Source organism: Rhinatrema bivittatum, chromosome 6 (assembly GCF_901001135.1).
Source record: "Rhinatrema bivittatum chromosome 6, aRhiBiv1.1, whole genome shotgun sequence".
In the NCBI taxonomy this organism is placed as follows: Eukaryota; Metazoa; Chordata; class Amphibia; order Gymnophiona; family Rhinatrematidae; genus Rhinatrema; species Rhinatrema bivittatum.
Genome location: NC_042620.1, coordinates 328,295,918 through 328,322,850, shown reverse-complemented (window position 1 = coordinate 328,322,850; position 26,933 = coordinate 328,295,918). Strand labels below are relative to the sequence as shown.

The 26,933-nt window shown below is 43.2% G+C and overlaps 1 protein-coding gene across 4 annotated transcripts in view; it reads right to left on the bottom strand.

The window, feature by feature from the left end:
- Nucleotides 1–805: 805 nt before the first annotated feature.
- Nucleotides 806–26,933, bottom strand: part of ATRX (ATRX chromatin remodeler) — a 327,972-nt gene continuing 301,844 nt past the window's right edge. For all 4 annotated transcript variants that reach the window (XM_029607651.1, XM_029607652.1, XM_029607653.1 and 1 more), the window contains 4 exons: nucleotides 20,744–20,869; nucleotides 17,151–17,246; nucleotides 11,973–12,101; nucleotides 806–6,023 (listed from right to left, as the gene is read on the bottom strand). In XM_029607651.1, the coding sequence (XP_029463511.1) occupies nucleotides 5,745–6,023; nucleotides 11,973–12,101; nucleotides 17,151–17,246; nucleotides 20,744–20,869 (630 nt within the window). In that variant the 3' untranslated portion in view covers nucleotides 806–5,744. The remainder of the gene's footprint in view (nucleotides 6,024–11,972; nucleotides 12,102–17,150; nucleotides 17,247–20,743; nucleotides 20,870–26,933) is intronic.

The following is a 26,933-nucleotide window of genomic DNA, read 5'->3' as shown; positions in this document are numbered from 1 at the left end:
CTGGGTATGCCCAGTAGGGGCCAGTCAAAGTTCTGGAAACTTTGACAGAAGTTTTCCGTGATTGGGCTCCATCCTGATGATGTCACCCATATGTGAGGACTACCATTCTGCTTGTCCTGTGAGAAAAAATAATACCCTAGCCAATAAAATGCGTGTAGGCATCATTTAGTTTGAATATATTAACTCCATGCCCTGTGGCTCTGTGATCCAAGAGTACATTTCAGGCGCTGGCACCATCTCTAGAAGGCCAAGTGTACATTGCACAAAGGGCATTTGCACATACAAATACAAACAGAACCATTGCCGCATTACCACTCAACAGCAATGTGTTTCATACTCAGAGCTCCCACAAAAACCCCAAAACTCCAGAGGACACCCCGCCTCTTTAGTCAATACACAGTACCAACTCAAACTACCAGCTCTGTGCCCTAGAATCCAGGAGCCGCCTAGAACCTCCCAGGAAAGGTCATCACTTCTGGGATCGTCATATGTCTCAACTTGGACTGAAAATTAAAGTTTGCAAACCTAATGAAATGTAGCTGGTATTTTCTGTTTCTGATGGTCACTAGAAGGAACTGGCTAAGTTAGTCTTCTGGTACAGCAGGCATGTGATTCATTCTCTCATCTTTTTCACGAAAGGAGGTTTCCGTGCTCTCAGTGGCTAGGACGTGAACAGTGACAACATTTAGGGAAAGATCAACATTTCACTCTTCAGTCTTAAGTCCCTCCCACCCCTCAATCCCAAAATGTTACTGAGTCTATGAAAACTCACCCCACCCCTGAAGATGCACTCGACAGCACAAAATGCATTTTGGTCACTTTATTAAATGAGATATTAAACAGTTTTAAGTTCAACTACTAAACAGCACTTTGAATGGTGAAAACACATAGTATATTTCTATACTTGAATGCTTGTTCTCTTTAAAAACACAATTCCAGTCCTTAGATATATTACAAAACAGCCTTGTAGGAAGAGGTGACTCTTTTCTACAGTACGTCAAATATTTAATACCGAACTGAAAAAGCGTCTAATAGAAACAAAAGGCAAATCTTCACAGCTGTATGATTTCAGCAGCCAATGCTGGTGGATGGGATCTGAACATTACTGGACGACTGGGACAAAACATATACAATATCACAATACTAATAGCCAAAAACGCTTTACATCCAGGTAATAAACAGATTACAAAAAGATGGAGAATTTAGCAGGCAAAACTGTAGTACAAGCAACATTTTAACTGTCATTTTTTAAGCCATTGCAACTAGTTTAAACATCTAAAAATATAAAAGTGAGCCTTTTCATATCTGTACTGATTTAGTTTTCGGTCCTTAAATATCTGTTAAAGCTTGATGTAATACTTAAAAAGAACAGAGAATGCTGCTAAAATATCTAGTGAAGAGAGTTTTATGATAAGTGGTCCAAGTTTTATCTGCATGTTTCTGATATCCAGGTAAGGAATGGAGGGCACGGCCTCCTTTTCTCAGTGAACGACTGTTGCTTTCAGCGCAATGCCTGGACAGTAATGTGAACAAAATTAAATACAGCTAATTACACACCTGACAATGTATTATAAAGATTCCCACCAAGGATATTCTGCTTTAGTACTTCCTGTGGCTTTCAAAGAGGGGTGAATTTCAAACGATGCCCTGTCCTGTTAGCATAAAAAGACACCTTGCGTGACACAGGCCAATATATTTACACATCACATCTGAAGTTAACGGCAACATTATTTAGAAAGAGAATTTTTTTTTTCCTGCTGGGGTGAAATAAATGTCTATCACCTCCAGAAAGAATGATGCAGCCATTGTTTAAGGACTCTAGTATTTTCTGTGCCTTTTGAAAACAGACGGCCATGTGTCAGCTCTGCCCCCACCAGGCACTGACAGCATCCTAGTTTGCAGGGATAAAACCCAAGGCAGAATGGGCAAGCTTACTCCGCTGTGAAGTGCATGGATAAGGCAGCACCCCAGGGTCCCAACAGAGCCGGTGCATGCATGAATTCATCTGAATTTAACAAGTTCTTCTCAAGTGCCAAATATTGGTATTAAAAACAAAAATAAAAGCCTGGAAAGGCCGAGAAATCAGGCTGTCATCTGTATGGCAGCAGGAATTAATCCACAGTGCCGGCAGTACTGAAGACTGCTGAAGCACAGGCCTCGTAGAAGATCTTTACAGTTAGCACAATGCTTTCACTAGTTTTATGCTCTTTAAAAACTGGAAATGTAACAATCAGTGAAGGGTGGTCCACATCAAAACCTGGCACAGAGAGGATGCCATGGAGGGGGATCAAACCTACAACCTTGCATGGGTGTCAGTAATCATTTCACAGCAAATGGCTGAGCAGGCTGTGACAGAAAAGATGAGAGAATGAAAAGGTCTTCTCCTCTCAGGTCACTTATTAAGGCTATGTACACAGTGTTAAGAGAACTGCAGGACTCCTGACTCATTTTAGGACAGTAGTATTTAAGAATATTGCACTCGGTTCTACGTTAATCTTCAGTTCCGTCTTAAGACAGGATTCACCTACGAGTCTAAGCCAAGTTTCCTTCACCTGAAAAGGCAGCTGAAGTCCTTTCCTTCCTCATGGAACAGTATGCCATAATTTGAGGAATCAATTCTAAGAACGAACTCATCTGTCCAAAAGGGAAACACGTGGAAGCAACATGTCCCCGTACAAAAGGGAAAAAAAAATGTCTATTACCCTAAACACCAGCAGAAAACTTGAAGGTGGAACCCAGTTTTGTCAGGACCACAAAACCAGAACAAAGATACTGTCATCCTTTGCACTGGCTGTGAATCTCTGGCTTATATTAAAAAGAGGAAACCACAGAGTGAGGATGAAGGTATAAAGGGCTATTTGTTATTAGAATAATCTACTACAAATTTGGGAAAAATACATGTAAAATAGAGAAGGGGAAAAAATGATAACCACTATCTGAACTGAAGTTTATTCAGAACAAAGTCTGACAACACTTCAATAGGGCCAGGCAGAGGAGTGTAGTGTACGCTTCCAAGGTGGCAGGGGAGGGTACGGTGGGGAGAGAAATCTGTACACACACACACACACACACAAAATCAAACCCCAAAACACGCTCCCTCACTTCTTATACATGTTCCCCAGCTGGATAATGGGCTTGCCTGGAGGTTTCCAACCCCCACCAGGGATAGAGGGGAACTGGGGAGCTTTCTACTGGGGCGTTGCAAAACAGGTGTCAGAATGTCTGTTCAAATAAAAAGTGCATTAATGCTCTAAAAAGAACAAAATGCTGGACTCCCATATGCACTGCAACACCACAAATCTAAGCCAACTCTATACAATCTGATAGCATCATCCAGTTTGATTCTGGCTTGCACAGAGAACGGTGATTTTGCCTCATTTATCAGTTAGCCATGAAAATTAGACTTCCAGAAGGAGAAAAAAAATGTCCAATATTTTCAGACTTTCATTCCCTGAATTCTGAAAATGCTAAGGTCAGACTTTAAACTTATGATAAAAATGCAGTTGTAGACTTGTGGCTTTAAGAACTCGAATGGACTGGATTTCAGTCACGTAAGACATGTTACATGAACTATCCCTTTGCACTTGCTGTTTTCCTAAAAGTGTTGTTGTTTTGTAGAACGAGCAGCAGCTTTTGAAGAGCTTTGCACATCTTGATTCTGCTCCCAGAGAGGGGAACTTTCACATCCATTCACTTGGGCAAAGAGTGATTTGCCTAGGTAAACTGCCCTCCCTCAATCCGTGCAGGCTATAGCCACGTGCTTTAGGTGGGATCAGAAAACAAGCGGAGGTTGGATTTTCAAATCTACGCACTTTATTTTACACAGAAATTCTCCCCTCCCATAAAACAGGTGCACAAGGCCACGAGGCACGCAAGGGATACTGGCGCAAGGCCACAAAACCTTGCAAGGGCTGCATATACTCCTAGCTTCCTGCCCCATGCAGAACGCTCAGATTGGACAGCATGTCTTGAATTTGAAAACATTTTTTGCTCCTTTTGTGCTTCCAGTTCAATCTGGAGCAGCCTCTGCCTGAGCTACAGGGTCATAAGCCTTCCTTTGTGACTACTCAAGAGCTTTTGCTCATTTTAACCCTCTCCTGCCCTCGAGCCGCAGACCACAGCTCCCTCTGGAAGCTAATAAATATGTACCCATTTGGTCATTAGAGGCCAATGCTGCCCGATGGCAATGACGCCAAGGTAGCTGTGAACTCTGCCCAGTAGATGTGAAGATCACCCTGTTGCTCTTCCACCAGTATATTCTGGTGCCTGCCATTAGCATTGCTACTATGATCAATGCATTTACACACGGGGAAATGCCATGTTACAAACTGGAGGAATCTGGGAATCGAAGAACTGTGCTATCGCTGGATTCATAAGCTTTGTTTTACCACTGACACAGTTGGATTGGGTCCATTTCCTTTCTTTGGGTAGGTTAGGGCAATTAAAGCAGATATAGAGGGGAAAAAAATGTGTATCCTGAAAACAGATAGCCTTCCTACATTCCTTGTTAGAACACATGACCTTAGGACGTACAGTATCGGGGGAAAACAGCTACTGAACAAGGGTCTTAATCTGCTATCACATACCCTAATTCCATCTTAGATTCTTCTTCACGTTAGGTATGGGGGTACTTGTGGGAAAGGAAGAAAAATGTCTTGACCAAAGACACTTCATGAATTCACTGGATGAGAGGCTCTGGAAGTGTGTAGCTCTCTTCCCAGCAGGTTGCACTTCACCAGGGCACTGTGCCTTGGCCAAAATATATTGCTGGTTAACAAGAAAGCAACGGATATGTGGCATGCGTGCTTTATGTACTTTTTGTTAGCATGTCTGAAACTTGGAGATGCTCATCTGTCATCCTGCATTCTCTAACAGGGGTCAGCGTGGCAGATGCGTCAACTTGAATCCATTTCGATAGAACTGATACAAGACAAAAGCATTTTGGCCACCAAACTTCACTCGACACCCCAACCACTACACTGATGTTAGTCAAATAATTCCAGTAACAGACTGCTCTAACACAAACTGCGAGGTACGTGAAGTAGTGCTTAAATGCATTTCAATAGAGCAGTATGCACGAGGCATTAAATATTCTTCATGTGGCCTGAAATGGACATACTGCTTATTTGGATGGATTCACTCCTAAGTGATAGTATGGGTTGGATGGTCCTGCTGGAAGATGCTGATCCTCTTAGGCGCACATGCGTCGAGGACCTATGGTAGTGACTTGAGCTGTCGATAACATCTGTGCCGCGCTCCTCCCCCATCAGATCAGACCCTGTAACTGGCTGCTGCACCTCCAGCAAATGACCCTTCACGATCTCTCACAACGCTGCAAGCTGCTTCTAGACACTTGGCTATATACGTGTGCACCCTTTCCTTTCCTTGATGCTTCGATGGCTGCTGAGAAAGGCAGGCGCACAGGCTCGGAAAGGGACGCCAATTGAGCCAGTATTGTTTTGGGGCCAAGCTTGTTTTCACTGAAAACATTTTGATCTCTCCTGCACTCAAAGTGTGTAAGAATATTCCAGATAACATCACTGAAACACGACAGGGAGAAACGGTTATGTTCCATAAAGAAAAAAAAACATAAAAAGTCTGCAGAGTTTATGCAGAATACAGTTTGGCATTTACAGGGGACGCACCAAACTATTTATACAGTTGAGTTCTGTTAAGCCATTGATTCCTAAAAAAATAAAAAAAGTCTCTCTCTGATTCTCTCACAGTCTTTTCCACGTTGAATGCTATTTCCCTTGGGAAGTTCCCGCGTGCTTGCTTCGCATGGAGGGCGGGGCGCGCTGCAGGGGCGGGGGCTGCAGGGCTCCGGCCACAGTCTGGTACATGCCGCGCATGTCGATCTGAGGGTAGCTGGGGGCGTTCAGCAGCAGGTTGGGAGGCTTGGGCATCATCAGGCGGCTCAGGGCGGCCTGCTGGAAAGCCATCTGCTGCTGCTGCTGCTGCTGCTGGTTGTACTGCTGCTGGAGCCTCCTGCCCATGAGGATCCGCTGGACACAACTGATCAGCTGCAGAGAGAGAGAAAGGGCCACAGTTAAGAGGGGAGCCCGCCCCGCACACCACCACCACCAAACATGCGCAAGGGCCGACACCTGCTCACTGTCTCTCCCACTTACATTCCAAGCTCTTCAGGGCAGGGGATTCATTAGGCCTGCATGTTAACGTGTCGCCCAACACCACATAAATGGCTACATAAACAATACATTATCTAAGGCTTGCTTCCCATAATGTACCCCCGGGACAAAGCCATCTCTAAATCAAGCCCTCAGCATGTAATTGGTGCTGTACCTCTTTAATGTCCTGTGGTAGTTGAGTCAATGTTTATAACCTGGATATGCTGAAGTGAATGAACAGTTACTTAAATCAAAGATAAACGTCAGAATTAAAATTAGCTCGTGTCTCACAGCGTGCAGAAATAGAGAATGGGCAAAGCAACACACAGCTAATGGCCCACAGGCTGCAGAACACGTGCCGCCTGGTTTGGCTTAAAAGAATTGACTGCATGCTTTGAATATGGGACTGGACTTCACCATTTCCTTGGAAATTCACAAAAGTAAATCAGTATTGGTTAAAGGAGCATTCATTTCTGGTACCAATGTGGGTTTTTAACTCTATGGAGAAAATTAATTGTGAAGCATCTGAAATTACATTTTGCAATGACTCTGTAAATGGAAGCCTTTATATTAGTACTGTCAGCTTTTCTAAAACATGGAGGACCATATTCAGTCACAATCCAGATAGCAAAGTTACCCCTAGATTCATCAAAATGCTATCCATTTCGCATGGTTAATGCCTGCGTTAAGGGAAAGGGGCATGGTTAGGATAATTTTTTTTAGCTACTGCACCGTGAGCTATTTTAGCGCTTCGCATAAGTATTTCACTGCTACGCACGTTAAATTTATCACGCCCGCAAGATTTTCACTTCGCAGCTCTCTGCCTGGGTACTATCAAGCTAGGGCAAGGGAGAACACTGGAAGAATCTCATCTGTGTGCACCTTTCCTAATTCCAAAGCACGTCAAATCTTCACCGATGTGTACTGTGCTGTTTGTACGTCTGCCTGTGCATGTAAAATATGGCCCCATAACCCTAGACCACCACCAAAACCTCACCTCGAGTTACCGCTATAAATAGTTGACTACTATGTGTGCCACCCCAGAGCCTTCTCGCTCTCTCTCTCTCCCCCGAAATGGAATTTACGAAAAATCCTGTTTCGGGCATAACGCACAGCTATCGCAGGCCATAATGCTAGGAAAAAAGGTGCAGCTATTTCCAGCGTTATTGCCCGCGGTGCGTTACCACATCTCAATTTCATTTACTCCGCCCAAACTCTTCCCAAAATCCGCCCATCTGAATACATTTTGCAAATTTTCCTATGCAGTGCGTTCTGCGATAAATAACGCATGCGTTACTGCGTTACCGCGTCCAACTGCAGGTGATACAGTGCGCTTGGCTGAGCGCACTGTATCACCTGCAGTTGGACGCGGGTTGTAGAGGTGCTAATTAATCCCCTTATGCAATAAGGCTATTAGGTATTCACTCCCAATGCAAAAAAAAAAAAAAAAAAAGTGCGTCTAGGATGCACATTTAGCAATCAGAAATTAATGCCTGCCCGGAGCAGGTGTTAATAGCTGAGCGCTTCTTACACCAGTACAGAAAAGCAGAAAAAACTGCTTTTCTGTACTGCCTCCTACTTAACACTGTTGCAATATTAAGTAGGAGGAAAAAGTAAACTAATTTAACCAAAAAAAAAAAAAGTTAAAAAGAAAAAAATACAAACCACCTGCAGTCGGGTGTAGGAAACGGACGCTCAACTGACAAGCATCCGTTTCTTGAACCCCCTGGCTGTGCGGTGTTTAGACAAAACTGACGCCGAGCCAGCGGAGGGCTGACGCCGGTCGGGTTCTCGTTAGCAAGGAGGCGCTAGGGGCATGCAAGTGACCCTGGCGCCTCCTTGCTAACGCGACCCCCTAATTTAAATATTGCGTTAAGAAAGTGGGCGCTGACTGTTCAGTGCCCGCTTTCTGCGCATATTTATTGCATCAGCACCTGTGGAGGTATATTTAATAGGGCAGACACCCTACTGAATATAGCCGGCTATACCATCCAGCAAGCTCTGAATATAGGAGTTAGCTGTTAACTTAGACGGCTAACTCGACACCTCCCAGTTACACTCCTAACTTATCTGGCTAAGTTATCAGTCGTCTAGAATTTAACTGGATATGTGGCCAAATATTCATCTTTTGAATATGGACCTCAAGGATCTGATTTGCCTTTTTGACAGTAAGCATGCGTGACTATCATCAAAGGACAACACACAGATCAGTTATTGCCCCCTTCATGTGGTCTCCCCTCTCGCAAATTTCGCTTTGTTTGATGTACACTAGAGAACATCATATATTCACGGACAACACAGCAGAAAGGGAAGAAAGATTGAGGCCTGGACAATAACATATAATCCCCAAGAAAAGGATCCGAGGCAGAGAGACAATGTCTCACCAGCACTTAGGCCGCCCACTAGCTTCCTGCTCAGCTTCAGAGTCCCTTCCGATCCTCTCAAAGATCCTCTGTCCTTGCCTCAAGCTTTCCTGAATTCTGATTGTCCTCTCTCTCCACGTGTAAAGGAATATTTTTTTCACCTTCATCCCATGCTACATCCCCTACATCAGGGGGTAAGCAACTCCAGACCCGGAGTGCCACCGAGAGATCTGCTTTTCAGGGGGTTCACAATGAATATGCACTGCCTCAGTTATACGCAAAGACATCTCCTGCATATTCATGGTGGCTATCCAGAGCACCAGACCTATGGGTGGCAGCTATTAAACCCTTCAGTTTATATCTTTTCTCAAGGTAGGGGCTCCACAATTGTACACAGTACTCCAAACAAGACCTCACCAAAGACTTATACAGAGGCAATATCACCTCTTTCCTGCTGCCTAGTCCACCCAAGCATCCGTTTTGCTTTTGCTGTCACCTTAGCTATCTGTTTGACCATCTTACAATCACTAGATACGATCACCCCCATATCCCCCTCTTGTTTTGTACACAGAACTTCACCTCCTGTACTGTGCCCTTGGATTTTTGCAACCCAAATTCGTGACCTTACATTTTTTTCTTTTTTAGCAATAAATCTTTTAGCTGCCAGACTCTAAACCCTTCACCAAAACCCTCCTTGTTTTCCACACTGTCCATGGTTTCTTCTATCCACAAAAAAAGCAAACCTTTCCTTTCAACCCTTCTGCAACCTTGCTTGCGAAAACGTTGAATTAAGACTGAATCAAGGATGCACCACTGGTAATTCCCTTTCCTCGGTATAAACACCATTTTCTACTGCCCTTTGTCGCTTTTAGCTACCTGTTGCTAGCGCTCAGACATCCCTGCTTGTAACCCTCATCGCTCCCGGCCGTTCTGCCTTCCTTCTTGTTACTCTGGCTCTTTATTCTTGCTTTCTCCTGGCTTGATGCTCATGGTTTCCCTTTTCCTAGGCTCTCTAGGTTTCCGTTTGCTCTGCATTGCCCAGTTCCAGGTCTCCATCCACGCTTCTTACTCCCCGATTCCAGCAATATTTTGCACACAAGCACCTAAATGACTCTGACCACGCGTGGTTAAGCCAGCATCAGGAGTGGCAACGACACGCAGAGTGCTCCTACGGCATTAACTCTGAGCAAAGTTACTGCGTCATCTCAAACGAGGAATTCAGCTGAAAGGAAGGGAAGAGAAAATCTCTGACTCTTGCATGAAAGAGTCTAGATTTTCTTAAGCTGAATATATCTACAACAGAGAGACTGGCATTATAAACTGGAACCAGATCCACCTAAGCTTTGCGTATATCTGGTGCTCCTGCAAATTGCTACTCAACACGTGCACACACCCAATGGGTCATGCATGCTCTTCAGACCCCGTCAATGCAACAAAACTATTCCTTGGCTGCACTACTGATCCTATCAATTTAAACAATTCCTATCAAGACTGCTGAAGCTGGTGGGGCACCTGAAAATTTGCAGCTGCCATGTGCCCTAAAATACAGTACACATTACCTTGTGAGCACTACTTTCTTTGATGCAGAAAGCCTATCAAAAATGCCTGCTTCCAGCCATGCAATCCTTAGAGGGAACATTAGCTAATCCCTTAAAATAACTGCCTAGTCTACTAACAGCAGTTACGATAAAACACGTGAATGGAAAAAAATTTTCTGCAAGAACATTCAAAACTGCTTTCTGCATGCAGGTGAAATTAATAAAGGGCAAACTTCTGTTTAAAATCGAAATGAGGAAGAAAGGACCATAATGCCATAAAAGCCAGTGATAAGTCCCATCATTTTCACAGCAAGAATTCAAGTTATTTATTTATTTAAATAAATAAATTTATAAATTAAATAAATATATAAATTTATTTAAATAAATAAAATAAAAATAAGTCCCATCATTTTCACAGCAAGAATTCAAGTTACACAAGAACTGGACAGACAGACCCTCACCTAATACAGACTAGAAATGAGCCAACAAAAATTGAACTGGAAACCACAAGCACAACTGCGTTATGCAGAAACATCATCCTTCCTCTCAAAACATCAAGCAATAAAATCGGAGCTATAAAAGAGCATTCATATAAAAATCCATGCTAAAAGATTAAATGCCAAAGCAGCTGATGAACATCCAATTTATAAAAACTTGCATACATTTGTTCTAATATTTTCCAAACACAAATAACATTTTTCAAAACCTATGATGAATAAAACATCCAATAATTAAATAATATTCTAATATTTAAAAAAACCATTTAAAAACAGAAACATCAAATTACACCCAATAATTAAAACTAATAAGGATTTCAACAATCTCCTGCTTTCCATGCCTGGGACCTTTTGATTTCTGATCACTCAGATTATCACACACTAGGGGAGGTAGGGCTGCACAAACTATCCTCTCTCCCCCTCCCTCCCACATACTAACGCATCATTCTTTCACACACTCCCTCTCTCCCTCACACACACACACACGCAGGCTCTCTTTTCCTCATACACACTCTGCGATCTGCCACGGCCCCGCCGGCCTTCTCTTCCCTTCGGGCTGTGACGGGATGGGGTCTGCAAACATTGTGCACAAGCTGCACCGGCGTGCGAGCGCAGAACTTTTCCCCGCGCACGTACACAGCTCAGAGAGGGAACATTCGTGGTGGTGGTGGTCAGCCACACTGCTGTTCTGGGGGGAGAGCCAGGGAAGACGTGACAGCTTCCCAAGTTGGTGTGCTCGTCCACCACTGGGCACTCTGGATGCTACATCCGTGTAGCGAGATATGAAGACTGTTTTAGGCAGGTGCTAACTTATGGAACAGGTTGATTTATTAATTTCGATAGCCTGTGTTTTGTATAAATACCGTTAAGAGGGATATTTAGTTTTATGTATTGTTGCCATTAAAAGCCTGGGACTGGTATGCAGCTGCTTCAGAGAGACAGGAAATTTAACTATTGCTTAAGGTGTTGTTATGTAGCAGGAGGGCCTAGGGTGAATTACCAGAAACTCAGAAATAGAAGGAAAACTTTTTCACCTGCATCTTGCTGACTTAGAAATCCTCCAGTAAGAGACAGACACTAAAGGTTTATATGTGCTTTTTTTTACAGAATTTATATATATATGTTGTTTTTTTTTGGTAACTACTGAAATGAAAGTGTAAGTGTTTTAAATTAAGCAAGAACTTAACTTCTGTACTGCAAAAATAAACTAAACTCATAGCAAAGAGGTGCGCAAAACAATCTGGTTGGATGATACAAAAACCAAGGTCTGAAAGTGAAAAGCCACCCAAATCCTTGCACGGCCCAAAAAGTGCTTTAGTGGCCTGCATAGCACTTACGTGTCGATGCCTTTAATCTTTTGATGAGCGATTCAATGTCAATTTCCAGTGCCAAACACAAACTTGCAAGCTTTCCTCCTAAGAAAAGAACACTTGGGACACAGCTTACCATTTGTTGCTTTGCAAGGACATCGTTGTAGATGGCTTCACGACGTTTAATTTCCAATTCTAGGTTTGCCTTTCTGCTCAGTGCCAAGGACTGAACCTGGGCCTCGGTTAAGTTTGGATTTTCTTTCCACTTAAAAGCAAAAAATTATCCACAATTAGCCATGCAGTACAGAACATTTAATGAGCCATTCACTTTGCCAGCATTACAGGATGATAAGCATGATCAGTTATTCTGGTGGCATCGTGGGAGCACTAAGTCTGTGGGGCAGCAGAACAAATGCTAGAAATCAGAAGCACAACATTGCCGAAACCCAGCAATGCACCAGCCCCCAAGCCCTAATGTAGAACATACCTGGTGACGTACCCCCAAGTCCCTATTCTCCTTCCTTTGCCCTTCCTGCTTGTGCTGGCAGGGGATTCCAGGCATGCACTCTTAGCACAGAAATATTCCCTCTGATTCTTTACATCATGACCCCTTGGGTCTTCAACAATTCCCTCGGATTCTTTACATCATGACCCCTTGGGTCTTCAACATTGTTAGCATATAGTCACCTTCACGTACCTTCTGGAGGCTTCTATCACATCTTCCTGTTTTACGAGTACATTTAGAATTCTTCGAGTCTGTGTAAGGTGCACGCTGCAGAGCCTGCAGCATTTTGGTAATCCTTCCCTGAACTGCTTCCATCCTTTCAATGCCTTAAAGGGGTAACCGGGCATCAGGGAGTTTCTGCTAGGGGACCCCGTAAGATTCTTGAACTGCAGCAAATTTGCTTTTCATGAATCTGCCACAGTTCAAGGCTCCAGACACAGAGGAAAGGTTCCACACATTTAAGGCACTGCAAGAATTTCTGAAACCCAGAGGGGGTAAGATGCCAGCACCTTCTGGCTCTTGATCTTATTATGACTGGCCCATGGTATTTCAGAAATACTTGCGATGACAGCTGAAGGTATCAGACCACTGCCCACCCACTCTGAGCTGTGTTTGCTGGTGGAGCTCATCCTGTCATCTGCTCTGTTTTCATACTCACAATATGCAGGAAGTGAAATGATCCGTTACAGTGGTTCTCTGTGTTAGGTTGGTTGGCGTTTTGGACTGGAGCTCATCAGAGAGAGCTGTCCTACTCCTGAGGAATTAGGGAAGCTGTAGTGTCGTTACCTTCCCAGCCACTGTGGGCTTGGCTATAAGTAAAGCCACCCTGTTCACCTAGCTGAATCCCATCAATTCTTGAGCCTTGACTCCAGGCAATTACTGAAGAGTTCACCAATGTAGAATGGTAGTAGCAAGAAAATCAAGGCCCTAACTTAGGCATCTCAATCTTGAGAAAATAAGAGCCTGGGTTGCCAATGAGGGTCTATGTGCCATATTCTATAACTTTCAGGTTATAAACATGTAAATTCATCATTTTACAGTGAATTGGGCATGCATCTTCCTTGCTTATGACAGTCAATCTGTTAGACACTGTATGATATCAAAAGCACACAACCATCACCACCCCCCCCTAAAAAAAGAGCTATGACCACAATGCTACATTCTGCTTATAATCTGGAGATCTTCCAGGTTCCAACAACATACTGGAATAAAATTACTGGAAACGCTTACCCTTCCCCAGAAAGCAGAGCTGCTTACCTGTAACAGGTGTTCTCCAAGGACAGCAGGAGGTCGGTGCTCGCACATGGGTGACTTCATCAGTAGGACCGTGACAAGGAAAACTTATGTCAAAGCTTCTACAACTCTGACTGAGCCTCACTGAGCATTTTCATGTATGCAATATACCACACATCCACACGGGGTCCCCCTCTGGCTTATATCATAGAATTCAGAGAATAACGAATAAAAATAATGAGGGTTTTTTTGTGAGGACGGACATCCTACAGACCTCGGAAAACACCTGTGACAGATAAGCAACTCTGCTTTCTCCTAGGACAAGCAGGATGGCAGTCCTCATATATGGGTGAATCCCTAGCTACAGGCTGTCCCCCAACACAAAAAGGAACCCAAACACCAAGATAAGTGCCAGAGGGCACAACAACTAGTTTTGTTGATAATAAAGTGGGGGCAGCCTGAAAAGAAAGAATGGGCCCCTAGGCAGGAACAGAGCTGGGTTCTACACTTCAAACAAGCTCCAAAGCACAGATTGGTCAAACCTATTATCGCGTCAGCCATCCCTATCCAGACAGTAATGTGATGTGAACGAGTGGTTGGAATGCCACGTCACAACCCTGCAGATCCCCATGGGACCGCTCGCAAGTGGGCCACAGACTCTGCCATGACTCGAACAGAATGAACCTCGACATGGCCCCCAAGATGCAGGCCCACCTGGCTATAACAGAATGAGATCCAGTTTGCTAGCTAATCTGAGATTGTTTGCTCAGCAATGACGATCACAAACCTGTTCTGATCAATATAAACCAAAAGTTGGGTGGATTGTTTATGGGCTTCTGTCCATTCCAGATAGAAGGCTAAGACTCTTTTTAGTCCAAATTTTGCAGCGCTCATTCACCTTGTTGCAAATGGGGCTTGGGAAAAAATGTTGGCAGGACAATGGAATGGTTAAGATGGAAGTCTGACACCATCTTAGGCAGGAACTTTGGGTGTGCACGTAGAATCACCTGTTGTGAAAAAGTGTAAGATGGATAAGTCAGTAAAGCCTGGAGCTTGATGACCCTGCACGATGAAGTGACCACCACCAAAAATATGACCTTCCAGGTCAGGTACTTCAGGTCACAGGAGTGCAATGGCTCAAAAGGAGCTTTCATCATCTGAGCCAACACCACGTTGATGTCCGAAGATATAGCAGGAGTCCTTAGGGGAGGCTTCAACTGAAGCAGACTCTATATGAAACAAAACTATAGGTCCTCAATCTGATTGGTTTCTGGATGGACATCTCCCAGAGGAGTGGAAACAAAACCTGTTTCAGGCAAAGTGAGGCTAAGAGGATCATAGTCCCTTTGTCCTCTCAAAACTTCAAGAGAGTCTTCGCTATCAGTGAAGCTGGAGGATATGCATACAGAAGACCCTTGCCCAAAGATGGGCAAAGGCAACTGAGGCAGCTTTGCTGCATGTCCTGAATAGGAAGCAGAACTGAGGAAGCTTCCTGTTCCAATGCACTGTGAAGAGATCTACGCCCAGGCTTCCCCAGAGGCGGAAGATCCACTTCGCTATCCCTTGGTCCAGAGACCATTCATGTGGTCTGAATCATTCTGGCCGGATACATGGCCCTGAGCACCATCCCATGGGAGAGGGTCCAAGACCCGAGCTGGACCACTTCCTGACACAAGAGGTACGTTCCCGTACCTTCCTACTTGTTGACATACCACATTGCTATTTAGTTGTCAGTCTGTATCAGTACAATTTTGAGGGACAGATGATCTCTGAAGGCCCATATCCCGTATCTGATTCTCAGAGCTGATTCTCAGAGCTCCAGGAAATTGATTTGGCAGAGACATTCCTGGGCTGAACATGAACCCTGAATGCTGAGTCCATCTTCATGAGCTCCCCAGCCCAGGGTGGACAAATCCATGCTAAAGACAGTTTGGGTGGGAGGACTTTGAAAGGACACCCCCCCCTTTCCAGATTCAAGATTTCCCCCCCCCCTTTCCAGATTCAAGATTTCCCACCATCAGGACAAAGAGGCAACTATTAAGGATTGGAATGCACTGTCTAGAAGGGTTGAACTCCTGGAAAATTGGAATCATCGACTAAATCTTAGGCTCATCAATTTTCCTAGAATTATGGGAGAACATCCTATGTTTACCTTTAAAAGATATCTTCGTGAAATTTTGCTTGTACTTGAGGCTGAATTTCCTTCTATAAACAAGGTTTACATCTTACTGGTGTCTTCAGGAGAAAGGCGTTTACCCCTGGATTCTAGTGGAGTTGCTCAGGACATGCAAAATTTAACAAATTTTCTTGAACATTCTGGTTAACAAGTTATAGGCCATCCTACATTACTTGTTTCTTTAATAGTTGAACAAGATATTAGCAAGTTAATGTCTCTATTTTCGTCATTTAAACTCATCCTTTCACAGGTCTATTGTATGCACATTTCCTGATATTTCTAAGATAACACAGGAAAGGCGAAAAGGGTTTCTTTCAATGAGGCAGGAAGCTATTTCCTTAGGTGCATCATTCCTTTTCAGATATCCTTGTAAATGTGTTGTTAAAGAAGATAGTGATTGTTTCATTTTTTTTAAATTCCAGAACAGTTAGACTCCAGGGCCCAGTAATAGTGACCATTATTGTCTAATATGTCTAGTAATTTAGTAGAGTGCAGCTCCTAGTAGGTAAAGCCTATTCATTTATTATGTTTCTCTTTTTAATTTTCTCCTCAGAGTATATGCTCCTCCCTTTGTTGTATTATTAACCATGTAATGTGCCCATGTATTATTTTCCTGATTCAGTTTCTTTTTTTTTTCTTTTACTAATTGGCCTATATAGTATTTCATTTTTTTATTTTCTTGATGTGATATTTGTATGCATTGAAAATTCAATAAATAAAAAACTAAAAAAAAAAAATGGAAGTAAAAAAAGTTAGAAAAAAGTTAAAACACGGTGAGGGTCAAGACACCAGGCTCTACAGAAAAGAAGAGACTGAGGGGACCCTGCATGGATGCATGGTAATATTGCATGCGTGAGCAGGCTCTTTGAGGATCAAAGTTCTAGAAACTGTGACTACGTTTTTGTGCCAGCCAATGATGTCAGCCATGTGTGAGGACTGCCATCTTGCTCGCCTTCTGTGAAAGTAGTGTAAATATATATATTCTACACAGATATACACACTCTCCCCACATTTACATATATACACACACAATAATGTGCACATTATTAAAAAAAATATGGCTTAGAAGTCAGGCACAAAAATGCATCATAAATATCTTAGTTTAATTGTAAGAGATCATAATTATTATTAACAGAAAAATACATGTAAGGAACGGAAGGACTGGCAAATTTAAACTAATTAGAAAATCCCAAGGCCCTGCCTGTTTTGGTGTTTCAATCAATAAGTTGACTCAAAGGTAGGAAAGCAAGACTGTAATAGGGATATAAACAAAATATCAAAATTACAATTATTTGGTGACTATTTATTGCCTAAATAGTATTTCTTTTTATAACAGACCAGGGCTGCTTATAACTTGCATATCTAAACCCACAAATTATTTTACCACCCAATATACTTACCACAACTGCTAGGATATCTTCAAAAGGCTGATTTCTCACTGATGTGATACTGTTAGTTGCTTCAACGACTTTCTCTCTGCCTTGGTTGATAAGATCCTTGCAAAAACAGCACAAATGATATGGCTTAAAATAGATATATGATTGCTTGCACAACAAAGTTTATAACAAAGAAACTTCTTTGCCTTAATTATATAAGGAAGCTTAATTATATAACTTGCTTGTATTTAGCAGTGAGGGCAGATAATGAATTAAACAGAGCCTGATCCCCTAAGTAATCTCCTCTCACAGGATACTCAAGGTATTGACAAATAGATCGCACTGACTGGTTCTGGGCTTGCTCATGCAACCTCAGACAGATCAGGCTCATAAATGTACAATACGGAAAATAAAGGCATTTATTTATTTATTTATTTATTTAACTTTTATTTACCGACATTCGTGCAGCACATCATGCCGGTTTACAAATAACTCAGGTGGGCGATACAATAAAACAATAAAACAATGTACAAAGAATAAAATAAAAGTAAAACCATAACAATGTAACCTTAGAACCAAATACTATTTCTTACAAAAGGACACATTAACCGATCATGATCAAAAAGGGATAAATTAAGCAGTAGGGGGGGATATTGTTTCTTCTAGGGTATCCATGGGTGGTGCGGGGGGAAGCGGGGGAAACATAGGATGGGGTGGAGAAGTTCGAACAGGGGGGGCTGGGGAGAAATTAAATTTGGTTTGTGTCGGGATAGGCCTGTCGGAATAGCCATGTTTTGACTCCTTTCTTGAAAATTTGCAGGGATGTCTCTTGGCGTAGGAGGGTGGGGAGGGAGTTCCAGAGGGTGGGGCCAGCGACGGAGAAGGCTCTCTCTCTGGTGTGCGTGGAATGTGCTGTCTTTAGAGATGGGGTGTGCAGAGTACCTGCATGGGTTGTTCTTGTGGGTCGGTCGGAGGAACGGTACCGAGGCATTTCGTCTAGCCAGGTGTGATTATGTTTGTGTAGGGAATTGTGAAGGATGGTGAGGGTTTTGTATTGTGAGCGGAAGGAGATGGGTAACCAATGTAGGTCTTTTAGTATGGGGGTGATGTGTTCCCTTTTTTGTGTGCCTGTTATGATTCTAGCCATGGAGTTTTGTAGAATTTGGAGGGGTTTGATGGTGGTGGCGGGGAGTCCTAGTAATAGGGAATTGCAATAGTCTAGTTTTGTGAGCATTGTGGTCTGTACGACTGTGCGGAAATCGTGGGTGTGGAGGAGGGGTTTGAGTTTTTTTATGATGTTAAGTTTGTAGAAACCCCCCTTTAGTAGAGTTTTGATGTGAGGTTTGAAACTTAGGTGTTGGTCTATGTAGACTCCCAGATCTCTTACAAACTGGGTCTGAGGGGTGGCTGTGGCATCCAGTAGCATATAAAAGGCATATAAAAGTAGCATATAAAAGGCATCCAGTAGCATATAAAAGTTTGATCAAGTTCTGGAGTTTGGAAAAAGTTTCTCCAGCTCAGCATGCACAAGTCACCAGATCTCTCTGTGTGATTAGCAGGAATGTTTAGAGCAAGTGTGTTTTTCCCCTCAATGGAAAAGACCAATGTACTTGATCATGAAAATATTGCAATAACCAAACTAGCTAACACTAGGTATAATAAAAATAGATACTGAACAAGCAAATGCACCACATTAGAACTCTTGGGACAGCAGTGGCCACAAATTACTGTTATTAGTTATGTAAGAAAAGCCATACTGGGTCAGATCAAATATCCACCAGGCCCAGCCTCCTGTCTGACAGTGGCAAATCTAGGTCACAAGCACCTGGCAGGATCCCAAAGAACAGACTGAGTCATTGCTCCTCACTCCCAGGGATAAGCAGTGTCTTTCCCAAGTCTACCTGGTTAATAATCATTTATGGACTTTTCCTTCAGGAGCTTGTTCAAATCCTTTTTAAACCCAGCAACACTGATTCTATCACTTCCTCTGGCAACAAATTCCACAGTTTAATCATGTGCTGAGTGAAAACATACTCTCTCAAATTTGTTTTAAATGTGCTACCTATTAGCTTCATTGACTGTCCCCTGGTCCTAGTACTATTGGCAAGTGTAATCGTTCCCTTGTTTACCTATATTCCACATCACTCATGATTTTATAGATTTCTACCATCTCCCTCTTAGCTGTCTCTTCTCCAGCCTGAAGAGCTCTAACCGGTTTTGCCTTTTTGTACCTTTTCTATTTCTGCTATATACTTTTTGAGATGGGGAACTATACACAATACTCAAAGTGCAGTTGCACCATGGATCAATACAGAGGCATTCTGACATCCTCTGGTGTCCATTCCTTTTCTAATAGCAGCCATCATTCTATGTGCTATCTTAGCTGCCACCGCACAATGGGCTAAAAATTTCAAAGTGCTGTCCACAATAATTCTAAGATCCTTTTCCTGGCTGTGATGCCTAATATGAAACCAACATTGTGTACCTATAATTTGAATTATTCTTCCCTGTATGCATCATTTTCACTTGTCCACATTAAATTTCATCTGCCCAATTCCCCAGTCTCGCAAGTTCTCTTGCAATTTCTCTCAATCCACTCATGATCTAACAACTTTGAATAATTTTATGTCATCTGCGCATCTGATCATCTCAATCACTCCTGTGAGAAAGTCTATAGGAAACCCCCTCAAACTATCTTAAGGGACCGGGCACAGCTGTCTCTCCCAGTCCTCCTTATCATCCAGACCCACAGGGAACCATGGTTGAAGGGAGGAGCTCTTCCCAGCAGCATAAGAACTCAGGGCCTAGGTCCCAGGGAGCAGGCAGAGACCCACTGTATGCCAAGACCTGTTACGTGTATTACCTGAGGTTAAGATAAGTTGCATGGATTGTTTTGATTTTGTTTTTCCCACTGTAAATAAACTGCTCCTAAGGAACAGCCAGAATCTGCCTCCTTATTTCTCTGGCTGTTTTCAAGCCGCTATCGCCCAAGTAACCACACGATCTCTTTTCCAGACAGCACTAGTACCAGTACAGATTTACCTTTCCCCATGCAGTCCTACTCTCAATTTCCTGCTATCCACTATAGGATATTGCCTCCTCTCCCATGACTTCTTAATTTTCTGATGAGTCTCTCATTAGGGACTTTGCCAAATATCTTTCATTGCTTTTTTTGTATAGTTTTTGAAAAACAAAGACTCATTTTATGAAAGGCACAGATACAAATGCAATACAATCTATCTCTACCTAATGGTATACATTAAAGCTAATTATTCTCCTCCTGTTCCACTAATTGCATTAACATTTATTCAAATGTTTTTCAATTCATGACCCAACAAAAGTCACATGTAAGAGTCTTTGGAAAAAGCTGAGGCTGAAAACTCTCCCAACTTCCAGATTTCTCTTCTAATCACAACTCATCTTTCATTTAAAAAAAGTTAATGGCATAACATTCCTCAAGATGCAAAGATGAGTTAGCTGCAATATAAAAGTACTTTACAGGGCATGCAACATGCTTTCTTTGAGCTACTCTCTAGTATTCTTGACAAACCATATTAATTCTAATTTTCTGACTTTGAACTTAAATGAGCTATAGTTGTTTGGATGTCATTACCTACCTCCAACTGTTGATTAGATAATGAAGACAATGCTCCTAAATTTAGGGGCATATATGGGGATGGAGAGTTAAAATTGGGTTGAGGATGAGTGGTCCCAGGTGCCATATTTAAGCGCATGGTCAAACCCTGAAAAAGAAAAATTATAATTATTAAGATTCAAATAATATACATTTCACAGTCTTCCCAATGACAGTCCAGATTTTAATTTCTCAGATCAAGAAAAATTATGACTACTCAACCCAGAAACAGAACATAAAATAAACTGAAGATCTTACTCCACAACAGCAATATAATTGTGAATATACTCAGTATGTTCTGACTAACTGAATTTATTCTGTATCTGCAAATGCCAACTGTAAAGAGGTCATTATTTCTTCGTTAACTGTAAGTAGCAAATGTTAATATGTAAAATCCAGAGCTGCAGCAGACAGTACTTTGGAAACTGCTGGTTTCACACTGCATTTTAAGAGTGACATTCTCACCAAATTGTCTGGAGGTGAAGTCAAAGAGACTGATTATTATGTGTGTGAAGAAAAGGAAAAACTCTGGTATGCTCCTTATACTTGGCACTATACACATTGTAAGAGTAATACTTCTCCTGTATCAGTTAACAATTCCTATACTGTGCCAGTTGCTGGTCCTTAAGATGCCTGACAGTATTCCTGGTTTCAGCTCTACACAAATACTTACCAAGTTACCAGCCAATACTGAGTATGCTTGTCAAGGGCCATTCCTGCAATGGCTAGGCTGGAAACGGATGGGGGGACTTAACTGGCAAAAGCTTTGGTGGCCTGTGAAGGTTCAAAGCACCCACAGAGGGCTACTATATTAGTAGAACCATAGCATCACCTAAAGAAATTATCCACCTGCATTAAATGACCCTTAATTCAAAAAGTAATTTTGGGGACCTTCATGCATGGCTACCATACAATGTAATGAGTATCTATATGCATTCATTGGTCACCCTAAGTCAGTTTTTATTCAATACTTTTTTTTTTTTAAATACTTTTTTGTTTAAATGCATATAAAATGCCCAGTACTTATGGCCTGATTTGTACGAAGTCCATGCTTATCCTCAAGTAGATCTGCATTTCGAAAGAATCTGCCTCAGGGGTTCCTTTCCACCACTGGAAACCCATAATGATGGAAAGTAACCCCTGAGGCAGATTTTTTCAGAACATAGAAATAAAACTGGTTCTTACCTGCTAATTATTGTTCCTGAAGTACCAAAGATCAGTCCACACAAGTGGGTTTTGCATCACTACCAGCAGATGGAGGCAGAGATGGAGGCGCTGCTTCATATTCAAGAGTGCCACTTGCAGTCCCTCAGTACTGACCTGTACCCAAGCCAACTATAGTGAAAAACGCAATTAACCCCCCTTTTCCCAGGGCGAACTTCAAACAAAGTTGGAGCCCCCTGAACTGGAGCCCCACATCAACCCCAAGGAAACCAACCAAACCCAGCCATCCTATAAACTCCGAATATAATTATACTGGTAATCTGATTCAATTTTGTCAAGATAATCAGAATGGTCTTTTGCAGATAAGGGGCTGGGTCTCTGGACTGATCTGTGGTACTTCAGGAACGAAAATTAGCAGGTAAGAACTAATTTTCCTTTCCTGTTTGTACCCCAAATCAATTCAGACAAGTGGGATGTACCAAAGCTCCCCTATAATGGGTGGGCATCTGAAAGACTTGCTCTCAACACACTCTTGCCAAACATTGGCTCCCCTGGCACCCGAACATCCAACCGGTAATGCCGGGAGAACGCATGCAGAGAAGACCACGTTGCCCTTCTACAGATCTTCTGTGGTGACACCAACTTACACTCAGCCCAAGAGGCTGCCTACGCCCTAGTAGAAAGCGCTTGCAACCTCTCTGGAACTTTATGACCCTTGCAAATATAGACTGAAAAGATAGCTTCCTTCAACCAATGAGCAATTGCAACCTTAGAAGTTTTACTTTCCTTAATGCCTCCAAATAATACAAATAGATGATTCGATTGCCGAAAACTGTTTGTGACCTTCATATATCACAACAGCACTCATCGAACGTCTAACAAATGAAGCTCCCTTGCCTCTGGAGTGCCAAATGAATTCGGAAACTCAGGAACCTACACCATTTGGTTAAGGTGGAATGAGGAAATGATCTTGGGAAGAGAGGAGGGCACCATATATAATCGATAACCCCATCATCCGTAATCCTCAGAAACGGATCTTTACAGGACAAAGCCTGCAACTCCGAAATTTGCCTGGCCGAACAAACTGCCACCAGAAACACCACTTTCAGGGTGAGGTCCTTTAGCGATATCCTTTGTAATGGCTCAAAAAGAGGCCTGCAAATCACTCAAAGAACCAAGTTCAGACCCCATGCCAAACATAGACTGTGCACTGGTGGCTGCAAATGCTTGGCCCCCTTCAAAAATTGTATATCATATCTGGATGCGATGCCAAAGGCCTCCCTTTTAGCTTACCTCTTCCCCCAAAGCCACCACTTGAACACGAAGGTAATTATATGCTAGACTCTTGGAAAAGCCATGCTGCAAAAAAGGCCAAAATATGAGGAATATCCACTCTTAACTGGTCCAGGCCTCAAAAACCCTTAACACCCTGACATAAGCCATAGACGCGGACAGTCTCCTGGCTTGAAGCAAAGTGGAAATAACCGGATCAGAATACCCCTTCAACCTTAAGCATCTCCTCTCAAAAGCCAAGTTGTGAGACAAAAGCGATCTGCTTGATCCAAGAACTTAAGTCCCTGCTTTAACAGACCCGGCAGATGAGCCAATTCATGGGCCCGTCCACTATGAGATGAATCAAATCTGCAAACCACAGATGATGCAGCCACTCCGGCGCCATAAGAATCACCTGCCACGGATGCCTTTCGAGGTGCCATAACAGTCAGTCTATTAACGGCCATGGAGAAAAAATGTACCTGGAGGAATACCTGTCAGCCACGGAAAAACTAGAGCATCTATTTGCTCAGTTCTGACATCTCTCCTGTGACTGAAGAACTGTGTCGCTTTAGCATTGCTTTGTGTCACCATCAGATCCAGCTGGTGAGTGCACCATCGGTCCCGAATAAGGTCGAAGGCCTCCATCGACAACTCCCATTCTCCCAGATCCAACTGCTGTCTGCTGAGATAATCTGCCTGCACATTCTCCACACTGGCCACATGTGAAGCTATTCCCTCCAGGTGACACTCCACCCAACAAAAAGCTCCTGGGCCTACAGAGCCACAGCCCGACTCTTTGTTCCTCTCTGCCAATTGATATATGCCACCATTTTTGCATTGTATGAGAATATTCACACTACACGTTCCCAGACCTGCAAGAGGAAAACATCAGTGCCCTGAGAACCCCTCTCGTTTCTAAACAATTGATAGACCAGGCTGCTTCCATAGGTGACCACTGACCTTGGGATTTCGGTCCTAAACAGACTCCCCTCAACCACTGAGGCTGGCATCCATGATCACCACCACCCAGTCTGGGATTTCCAGATCCACTCCCTTCTCCAAAATGTGGCGAGATAGCCACCATGAGAGATTGTACCTGGATTCCCCCTGCAACAGTAAAGGCCTCTAATATTCCTCTTACATTGGACTCCAACAGGACAGCAGTGTGTACTGGAGAGGCTACAGGTGGGCAAACGCTCATGGCACCAAATCTAGAGCAGATGCCATAGAATTGAGCACATGTAAATAATGCCATGCCTTGGGTACTGGCAGACTCAAGAAATGCACTATCTGTGCCTGAATCTTTGTCACCCTCTCTGGGGTGAGAAAGACCGTGCCAGCCCAGGTATCGAACCGCTCACCCAAGTAGTCCAACAACTGGATCGGCACCAGATAACTCTTAGCCAAGTTTAGCACTCAACTGAGTGACTAACATCTCCATCACCCAGCATATCAGCTGATAATATTCCCCTTCAGACTTCGCAATGAGCCAATCATCCAAATAAGGGTGGACAAGAATCCCCTCCCTTCTCAGAGCCGCCTCTGCCACCACCAATCACCTTCATGAAAATGCATGAGGCCGTCGCTAACCTGAAGGGAAGGGCCCGAAACTGGAAATGCTGTCCCAGCACTATGAACCACAAAAACCTCTGGTGTTCCAGCCGAATGGGAATATGCAAATAGGCTTTGGTCAGGTCCAAAGCCCCCAGAAACTCTCCTTTCCAGACTGCTTTAATTCCTGTCCGCATTCGAAAACGTAGCACTCGCAGCACACAGTTGACTTTCTGGAGATCCAGAATGGGCCGGAACATACCTTCTTTCTTGGGAACCAAGAAATAGATTGAGTACCTTCCTTGCTTCCTTTCCTATGGAGGAACCGGTATAATAGCGTCTAGCCTTCCCTCCTCTGGTCCCCTGACCAGCCCCATCCCTGGAAGTCCTACAGGAATCCCGAAAGTACTGTTGCCGACCTCGGGCCTGCTTTTGCCCTGAACCAGAAGCACTCTTGCCACTCTGAAAATGCCTGAAATTCTGAAAATGGGAGCTCAGACCACATTACTTCCATTCTTCTGCGTCTTCGATGGCTTCCGGTGTGCTTTAGAATACATTCAAAAGTATTACTCATGACTCAAACTACTAAATTCCTCTTCTTTCCCTTGAGCTAATTCATCATTATGTATTTACCAGCCAATGAGAAGTCTGAGATCCCAGGAAAGAGGCCTTCTTGAAGTGCTTTCAATAAAAACAGCTCGATTATCATCTACTAGAGATTGGGCTTTCTCTGTTGCCGCCCCTATTTTGTGGAACTCAATTCCAACATCCTTGAGGCTTGAAGAATGTCCAAAAAAATTTAGAGCAGACCTAAATGTATTCTTGCTAAATCAAGTGTTTAACTAAGTAGAGCCTGTATTCAGCAAACAGTATCTCCGTAATCATGAGGTCCTGTCCTTATGCTCAGTCACCATGAAGAGAATTAGGGCACAGTATTTATTTATTTGTTTGTTCAGTTTTATATACCGTCATTCGGTCCAGGCATCATAATGGTTTACAGAAATCAAACAAAGAATATACAATTAAAACATAGTTGCATAACTTAACAGTATAACATTCCTATAGGCTTTTATGATCTTCCAAACAATTTTTTGACTTAGGATGTTAATGATTGTCAATTTCCGTCCTGCTTGGTGTTTTATGTTCACAATTTTATGTAATTTTTATTTGTTCTTAATCTGTTAATTTTATTTGTTAATTATTATGTATGTTATTGCTTAGAGCTCACACACAAAGCGATAAAGAAATTCCAACAAACAAACAAGGTCCCCTTGACAGCTTTCTTGTCCTCTGGCAACTCATTCTCTTTGGATTCTCCCAGTTGTTTCATCAACTGCTCCAGGTACTCTCCAAACAGCAGCTTTCCCTTGAAAAGAAGATTACAGAGCTGAGCCTTAGACCACCACCAACCAATTATGTAACCACAGCTGTCTCCTAGCTGCTACCGCAGAGACCATATTCCTGGGCGATGTCCGGACTAAGTCATATAGTGCATCCACACATAGGCAACCCCAGCCTCCAGCCAGGCCACCTGCTTGGGATCCACTGTGATAAGCTCCTTCTCCTGTGCCTTATGCACTCAGCACAGACAGGCCCTCTGAATCAAACTACTGCAAATTGCTGCCTGGAGACTCAAGGCTGAAACCTCAAATATCCTCTTCAACTGAATTTCTAGCTTGCGGTCCTTCAGAGCAGCCGCCCCCACCACTGGGATAGTGGTGGTCTTTGTGATTGCCGCATCTACCTTAGGCAACCTCAGCAGTTCTAAGGTCTCCTCTGTCAGTGGATATAACTTCACCATTGCTGTACTGACCTTCAAGCCAACTTCTGGAGTTTCCCACTCCCGGTTTACCAGCTTTTTCACCTTCCTGGGCAATGGGAAAACCTTTGGCAGTCCCAGCAGGCCATCTAGCACCAGATCCACACCTTCATTATCTGAATCCTCCTAGATGACCTTGATTCCCTGCACTTCCAGGATATGGGGAATGAGAGGCCTTAAGTCCTCCTTCCGGAACAACTGGACAAACCTCGGATCATCTCCCTCGGTCACCGGCGATTTGTCTGGGTCAGCCACATCCTTATCCACTGCTGGGTCAAACAACCGGATCACCTGCTACTAGGTCATCCCCCGGATCTCCACCTGCCGCAAACGGCTCATCTGGATCCTCAGCATCCTCAAGGTC